Here is a 9,190-nt window from a genome sequence, read left to right on the forward strand (position 1 = left end):
GTCCACAGTCTATGCACCTTGCTCAAACCCAAAATATTGTTTACAAACCTCATAAATCCGAGTGATATTCCCGGTACCAGAGTACATATGACTGAGATAATCCTAAATATCCTTGGCAATAGGAAGGTAAAGACTATTCAACATTAGAGATAATTTGATTATCTTCTTGTTCCCAAAGGCTAGTGGAACTAATGTTCTGAGGCTTATCTGAAGTTAAGTGATTATACAATCCCTTTCCTTTGAGAAATACTTCAACATATTGTGCCCAATAAATATAATTCTTCTCATTCAGCTTCACAAAAGTCATCAGAGCATTAACTAGGGAAGCCATTGGAACAATATCTGATTTTGTGGCCATAATGTTGATCGAACTCACTAATCAATGTAAACAACAATAAATAAGCCAAATAATCCACCACAAAATGTAACAAACAATCACCCACAACAACCAATCAAAATAACCACAAACCCCCACCAACAATGCTGGAATAGGCCAAAAACAGCTCAAACCAAAGCAAATCAGCCAAAATATTGTAGAAAGAGTCAGGAACTGGTTGAAATACTGACAAACCACCCAAAAACCAACACAAACCGGCCAATTAACAAGGAAAATCGGCTTGAACCAGACTGAACCAGCCACAAAACACCAAAAACTGAACCAAACCAGATCCAGATAACAACCAGGTTGACCAAGATATGTGTCGGTCTAAAGAACGTTTTGGGCCTGAGTTGAACCGGTTTGACCCAGTTTTCGTTTGGGGTGGTCTCGGCCCAAACCAAACTGAAGGTACTCTTAACCTCGATGAGGATATCCTCATCCTTGATAAGGAATAGAAACCACCAGCAACCAAACAGGGACTCTCGCCTCCAATAACTTGCCGAAAGCTTGCCGACGACAGGCAGACCTTGCCAGAAACAACAACAATGGTAACCACAGAATCAACCAAAGACCACAAAGCAACTTTTCAACAACTCAAGTTGCCACTAAAGCAAACGTTTCAACTGAACCACTGCAACACTCTCCACCACTATATACGTCACCAACCACCACAAAAACACAGACCGACACACCCACACACACTGATCAATTGTTTCTATCTAGGGTAGAACTCATACCACAGCAGCTAAAATACCATTTCTGCCATTTATCCCACAACCACCAACAATGACAAAGTTGACGACGGCGATGACGAAGACATCACACCACTGTGACGGTGATATTAGCACCATCTACCCCCAATCACAGGAATGAAGCCCAATTTTCAGAAGCCCACGATCAGTAGCACAAAAAAAAACATGCGCGTGCTCACAAAAAAAAAAAAAAAAAAAAAAAACCCAAAAATCAAAAGCAATCAGAGGATGTGAGATGTAGTTAAAGCTCCTAATACCATGTTGTAGGGTTTGCATGGGAAGAAAATAGAGGAGAAGGAGACTATGTTTTCTACGTAGCTTCTCTCACCTTGTATATATATATTGTAAAATTCAATACAAAGACAAAAATACCCCTCTAACAAACATCAATACATGGTAATTACTTGGAACCTCCAGCTCCATTTAAATATAATGTAAAACAAGTATGTAGATAGCTTAAAAGGTAGAGGAAGTATCGGGTTATGATACGAGTATCAGCAACATGCACAGTTCATCTTGACCTGCTTTGGGTATGTTGTCCATTATTCCAGCCCTTTCTGGATACTTTTGCATGCAATAATAAGGGATTTCTAGTGTTTGACATCTCATAACATCTTTGTTTATTTCAACTTTGGCTCCAGGATGACACCTAAAGCGTGTTTCATGCATTTTTACAAAGTCATCTTAATTTTTACATCATTTGTCACTTTGATAATTAAAAGTGTAAGCCGCCCTTAAGTACACAAGAAATATACAAAATGAAACACGTAACTAGAAAAGGCAAAAAGAAGAAGGAAATCACTGTAACTTATTGACAAATGAGACACATAAGGAGCTGTCCACAAATACAAAGTTTTGAAGAATAAGGATTTAATCTCCCCCAGTCCTTTCCCAATCCTCAAGACTTTTGTCATTCATTTCTCTCCATAAACACCATAAAAGGCACATAGTCACCCTCTATATCCAAATTCAACACCATCCTTGTACTAACTTAACACCAAATTTCATTAATAGTTGGTTTTTGGCTGAGGGTAAGAAAATTAAGTCATGGCAACTCTTAGAATTTGTGTTGAGAGGGCTACAATTTCAGGCCAAAACGCTGGAAGCTTTAAAGGGGTTAAAATTTAAAGGTAAAATAAGGCTAAATAAATGAAGTATAGATAACAATGGAGTAAAACCTAGGCACACTATTAAACATCACCCAAAAATAGCAATTAATTTCAAGGGCTTTTTCAGCTCCTTAAAATACGCCTTTTTCAATATATCCATATAATAGTAGGAGCGTAAACTGAAACATTCTTCAGCTACAATTTACATGAGTTAATTAGGAAAAAAAATTACAGCAAACTTGGAAGGAAAACAAGCTGAAAGTTGGACACATTAATCCCATAAGACTGATTAAAACTGATCTAAAGATGCCCACAAAACACAACTAAAAATCATTAAAAGAAAAATTACTTTCAAAAATAAAATTGTTCAACTCCCTAGTCAAGTTCTAGGCAGACAACATTATGGACCACACAAATTGAGGGCTGAATTTGTTTGAAGCTGGATTGCTGACCCAACTTTGACATTGAACCAACTCCCAAATTCCTCACATATTTCAAGGTAGTAGGCTCTCTGTCATGGCCTGTCCAAATCAGTTTCAAGATCACTACAAATGCTACTACCCTAGTCTGCCAGACTGGTGCATAGAATTTAGATAATATACAACAATGTCTCATCAACACACTCCATACCTATGTAAGGCATTAAGCTTAATATATATTTTTCTTTTACATACTATAAATTCAGCAAAACAAAATTGGACAAGGAATAAACATGACTAGTTAAAATACTACAAATCTGTCTAAGCATTTAAGCTTCATCTTCGGTTGTCATTTACATTCTATAAGCTACAACTTATGACAAAAGTCAAATACAATATTTTATAGAATTATCAAAATCCACATCTTAATGAAAAGATCTAAATCCATGGAAACACAGTCCCAGAGATAAAGAAAATTACATGAATAACAAACTAAACTTATCAGAAAACCCTTATAAGCCCCTCAACAATAACTATATTGAAGTCCCTAAGGGGAAAGGGGGTAGCAAGGTTAGGGAGAAAAGAATATGAGGACTTTCAAAAGGGCTTATGGTCACTATTTCCAAATTGCACAACTACACACCAAGTATCACCTTTACCAACAGGTGCTATATGTGATAATAAGACCAAAACAAAGGCAAACAGCAAAAAAGCAAGCCAGCTAAATTAAAGAGAGAACTAATGAATATTTGGGGATATTCAATTCATTGCATGTACCTAGATGGCTCCCTATAATTCCAATACTTTTTAAGTCTGTAATTCTCTCTGTGATTTTCTGGCTCTGAATAGATTGCTACCCCATTCCAACACCACTAGAAAACACCATTTACTGGCTGACATTTGAAATCTGCTGTGAATGAAAAACATTTCTTGAAGGAGACTTTTGACACTAATGCAAGAAAGGCAATCAAAAATGGGTCTGACCAGGAAAAAAATAACTTCTTAAACACCCGCAAGAAAAGGATGCTGGACTACATATAATTCATATCTTTTTGATGAATTACACATAATTCATATCTAGCATCGTAAAATCCACTGGTACCAATTACAATTTCTTAAAAATTGTAACTAGCAAATTTTTTGTAAAATAATAATGTGCTTTTATTAAACCAAGGGATTTTTATACAGCAGAAAATGTTATTTGTATTAAAAGAAAATAAAAAGTGTATAGAAGATGGCTGAAGAACAAACAGTAAGCAACAGTAAAGACATAATGCCTCCATACTTTGTCAACTTACCTAACAATTTGTCAGATGAAAGTGGTCATAACATGCATATACAGCATGAAGTTGATAGACAGCACATAGATGCATAGAGTTATATTTATACTGCAGGGCCACATAGATGAATACAAGAACCAAACATACCTTTTGGATTACACGACAGCCATACATCTGCAGACTTAAAGGCAAAACCTGACCTGTGAGTTGATTAGCAAGTTCCTTCCTCTGTCCAGGGCTTCCATGCTCAAAAAACTAAAGCACGCAAGAGTAAAAAGGAGGTACAGCATTAAGAAAACTAGATATTAGGAATAAATTTACAGAAAATGGTTTCAATATATATACCTTCTGAATAACATAGTTACCAAAAACATCAGTCATTAGCTTGGAAGCATGAGGGAGAACCTCTTTAAATACGGATGCCTTCTCTTCAACACTACAATTTTCCAACTTCTGCTGAATAAATCGACTCCCATGTTGATCAGCACTGGAGGTGGAAGTTCATGATGACTTACTTTATGCAAAGAAATAAAGTATCATATATGAAAAGAAAACTGAACACAGAACTTGCCTGAATTCAACAATATGTCCTACGATATCAGACAGCTCAAATCTGCGGCCTTTGCCAGATTTCAACTCTTCAAGAAAATTATATATTTTGGGGTCATCAAAACTCTCAAAGCCTCTTTGACCTTGCCATCCAGGATATACACCAGCATTTCTACCAGAAGCTGGACCAAATCTCATTTCATTTCTTCCCCCAGGAACACCAGTTCCACCAACAGGCGATCCTGGCAAAACTGGACTTGCAAGTGGCGAGTTGGCATACTGCATCAGAAAACCCATGTTTGTAGGATTCCCATAATAGTTAGGACTCATCATCCCACCTCGTCTTGGGTTTAACTTATTCGAGCCTCCATTTATCTGATGGAATTTGTGATCATCCAAATAACCAGCAATACTGGAACCTTTCTGTGAATCAAGAGCTCTAACCTGGCTCCCAATATCAATGCCACCTCTAGAAGCCAATGGATCAAATTGACCAGAAATGCCACTGAATGCCTCACCATAAAGCTGTTGCTGGTACTGCATACATACAGGGTCACCAAAGGAAGGTTGTAGTGGAAAACCAAACTGTCCATAGAACTTGCCTAAATGTTGCATATCAGCTCCATGCGCTATGTTTCCCCCAGTTGAAACCCCAGGTGTTTGAGCAGTATAGCTTGGACCAGCAGTTCCATCAACAACAACGGCAGCACCATGAGGAGAGTATCCAGCAATATATGGAGGAACAGATGCAGGATTCAAAGCATATCCACCTACATATTGTGGTGGATATAAGCCTGGGGCCTGCAGATTAGGGTAGAAATGATTTGCTGAAGTCATGTAAGCCGCTGCAGTTGCATAGAGTGGAGGCGTGAACCCAGACGACTGTAGTACTGGTTGTACCTCTACTGTAAACTTGCTGGGATTATGGAGAAACTGGTCCGCACCAACATATGTGCAGTTTACACCTTGAGATATCACTTGAGACTTGGCGGTTTGAACTTGAGAAAAATTGTTTTGTAATTGGTTTACCAGGGGTTGCAAGATATTATTCTGGCTGCCATGTTGCCATTGTTCTTGATTTTTTTGATTTTCTGGATTTGGAGGATTGGATCTAAAAAGAGCCTTCATTTCAGATTCAATAGTGGTAATGTTTGAATCATTTACATCCGCACTTCCTATACGATCATGAAATGATGACCTTGAATCAGGGCCAACCGAAGGATCGGAATTTGATGATGCCCTTCTATAATCTGCACTAGGAGTAGATGTGACGCCATTTGATGTGCTAATAAGCGGATCGCACAAGGACCTGGAATCACCATTGTGGTCAACTGCTTCCTCTACTACTCCATGGCTTAACAAGTTAGACTGACTATATACAGATGGAGGAGTGTGGGGTAAATCTTCCTGAAAATTTAAGACAATGATTACACATTCAAAATGATGCAATTTTAATGGGAAGACTAGAAGCAAATTCTGATCGGTACCAACCAACTCCAGTGTTTTACAGCCATGGGAAAAAATTCAGAGTTTTCACTATGGTACTTCTGTAATTCAGCAAAAAGAGAGTGGGGGGAGACAGCTAGTATCACACTTCGACTTTCTAACAAAGAAATTAAACTTATAAAACAAATCAAGGAAATTAGAATTGGTCAGATTTGAGGAAATGAAAAGTTCAAATACTAAATCTTCACCTTTATTAAATCCACCATATTTTTCTGTTGACCTGCCAATGAAGCCACATCCTGGCCAGACCAAAACCCACTTGTCCCATCTACCCAATCATCAGAAGGCTTTTGGGGTGACTGATCATCTTCAGACTCTTCGTACTGCGTAGAGAGGGTTCCGTGAGACATATGCAAGGAACTGTTGCCACTATCATCCACAGAAGTCAATGTCCAGTTGTTGCCAAAACTACCAAAATGGCGTACCACACGGCGATTCTCTGATGAGGTAAGTGGGGGAGGAAGCCTAGGGTTTAGGTTGACCTTGGAAAAGTAATAAGCCAAATAAGCTGGATCAGCACGCATTTGCTCCTCAGACTCATAGGCACTGTTTAGACTTGCAAGGCTTTCATTCAAGTTGTAGGTCTGTTGGGACAAAAGGTTGTCCATGGACAAGAACGAACCTTCCATGCTTGGGGGTGCACTTCCACTTCGATTAGGGACTGCATCCCTCCCCCTTCCATGAAACTTATGGCCCTTCAAAAGCAATCCCAACTCCTCTGCTGCCACACTAGCAGATGACACTGCAAATGTTGCAGTCTCTTGATGGGAAGGCCATTTCCCACTAGTTTCTGACATTCTGATTGGACTTTCTGTCGCCATACTATCAGAAGATTAATATGTTCTTTCTTTCCTATTAGTATCAAGAAATCTCACATGGTCACCTGAAAGCGCACCATGCATTTTTAATAAGAATGAAGACAAAAAGAAAATAAATAAAATTACACAAGAAAAAAACAGAGTATACTAAAAGATAGAATAAAGCATAATATACTACAATTACATGACAAAGATATTAGAGTTGTACTGCTGTTCGTAGAGCAACATGTGGATTTATAGCAGAAAAAACTAAAATAAAATGTACTTTGGCGGATTTACAATGAGAATTAATAAAATAGTGATGTTTAATAAACTCATTTTGAATATCAGTAAGATATGTTTTTCAAACATTTGAGCGGTAGAGACAAATACAAAAAAAAACAGTTTCAATCCCAATATCAGCAAAACTTTCAAAAACCTGTGCGCACGTGAAAAATCTAACCTAGGCAGTCTTGCGTATATGCAGATAAATACATAAGCTTTAACCCTTTGCTAGCAGAATATACAAATTTCAACCCAGTTTTGTTGCTAAAAAAATCTAATAAAAAGAAAACCGTGAAAAACAAACACTTTACTCAGTCTAGGCAATATGAGTTACCTACCCATCTTTCTAATAGACCCAAACAACGAATAACATAGAATTCAAAAGTTTCTTCTATTTTCCTCAGCTTCCTCACCAACCAAACAAAAGGGAAAGGCAAAAGACTTGATCAAACCCATGAACGCCCGCAGTCAAAACACCAAAAATCATCATCGAGAACAACGTACCTCGATACAAAATTTCCAACCCTAAACACAACTTTCAGCTAACCAAATCAAGCACATGAAGAAATATGGTAAAGAACCAAACCCCGTCAAAAGTCAAGCATTCATAAAAAAATAAAAATGAAAATGAAAATGGTCAAAAACCCAATTCATGGTTGCAGAACAGACAGAAAGAGGAAAGGTTTCAGCTTTGAAACCCTAGCTGCACCATTTTCCACAACATAGTTAGAGCAAATGGCAAAGATTCTCTTACCAGAAAACTGAGGGGGAAGATTCACTGTTCGAACCCTAGATTCTTTCTAGAGAGAAACGGTGTTCCAAAATGATATATTTGGCTTGGAGTCAGGGTCTTTTGAGTATCTGAGGCTTTGTTTGCTATAAAGAGAAAAAGTGCTATTTCCAGATAAGGTTTTGCTATGTTTCAGTCATGTTTGGGTTTTAGTGACTTTTGTCTTTTGGTTGTTGGGAGTTTCCATGCGCAGGGAATGACAGAAATTAGGAAAGTGGCACAAGGGATACGGACGAACATACCATCGACGTAATAAAATGCTAAACGTCCTTTTAGTGTTTTTTGAAGGCCATTTTATGCTAATATGGCACTTTATTTTTTTAATAAAAAAATTAAATTGTAATTTTTTTATTAAAAATAAAATGTCTTTTTTGTTTTTTTTTACATGTCTATATAAAATGAGGAGGGGAATTCAAACTAATGACTTCCACTTCATGAGCTGTGATCTCTAACCGATTAAGCTACCCTTTAAAGACTAAAATTAAGATGTCAAGTCAGCATAAAAAAAACCCTAAAAAAAATAAAAAGAATGAAAAAAAAAACTCTAACATTTTTCATAAATTAAGAGTGCCCAGCCCCCTCCTTTTATATCTTTCCTCTCTTTTTATATACATGGCATTGGGTTTGTGATATATGTACATACCATTTGGGTATAAATAACACTTCTCATAGCATTGACACGACGAACGAGACATATTGATGACACGTGTGAAGTTTTTTTGGGACATGAAGGTTAAGAACGTATGCTTGTTAAATGTTTTATTTTTATTTTTATTTTATTTTTGGGAAAAGTTTTTAATACAGTATAAAGTTTTTTTTTTTTTTTTTTTTTAAAGGAAAGATCAGTCTTTCATTAAAGAAGATACGGGTACATAACAATCCACCAAATTGGTGTACATACAACACCTCATGAAGGTGAATACCCCACTGAGCCAAACAAAGACTCAGACACCACTAGACAATTGCTAACAAAGAAATCTAGCCAAACAGAATGATGCCTACTGCGTTGACATAAGGTCTAAATCCTTGATCTGGGAGTAGGTCAGCCATTCTGGGCTAATACCAATGACTAGATTAATTCAAACAGAGCAAATTGCCATAAAAACCTAACTACAGCACAAACAAATAACCAAACAGGAAACACCTCACAAATCCACCTCCGGGAAAACCATCATCTCCTTAAGCACCCAACGGCCAAACGAACGCCACCAAGCACCGGCCAACACCCAATACAGCAAAAATAACGGTGCGTGACCGTCACGCGCATAAATAACGGTGCGTGACCGTCACGCGCATAGAAATAAGCAAATAAACCGGCGCGTGC

The 9,190-nt window shown here is 37.6% G+C and overlaps 1 protein-coding gene across 2 annotated transcripts in view; it reads right to left on the reverse strand.

Moving 5' to 3' along the window:
- The window catches only part of LOC133871727 (pumilio homolog 6, chloroplastic-like), a 31,944-nt gene extending 23,955 nt beyond the window's left edge, over nt 1-7,989 (reverse strand). For both annotated transcript variants that reach the window (XR_009900864.1, XM_062309140.1), the window contains exons 1-5: nt 7,831-7,989; nt 6,183-6,877; nt 4,511-5,895; nt 4,285-4,426; nt 4,087-4,194 (exon numbers count right to left, since the gene is read on the reverse strand). Coding sequence is in view for 1 of the 2 variants with exons in the window: in XM_062309140.1 (XP_062165124.1) it covers nt 4,087-4,194; nt 4,285-4,426; nt 4,511-5,895; nt 6,183-6,815 (2,268 nt within the window). In the remaining variant the exon portion in view is untranslated. The remainder of the gene's footprint in view (nt 1-4,086; nt 4,195-4,284; nt 4,427-4,510; nt 5,896-6,182; nt 6,878-7,830) is intronic.
- Nucleotides 7,990-9,190: the final 1,201 nt, after the last annotated feature.

The sequence above is a fragment of the Alnus glutinosa genome, chromosome 6, assembly GCF_958979055.1.
Source record: "Alnus glutinosa chromosome 6, dhAlnGlut1.1, whole genome shotgun sequence".
NCBI classification, from domain to species: domain Eukaryota; kingdom Viridiplantae; phylum Streptophyta; class Magnoliopsida; order Fagales; family Betulaceae; genus Alnus; species Alnus glutinosa.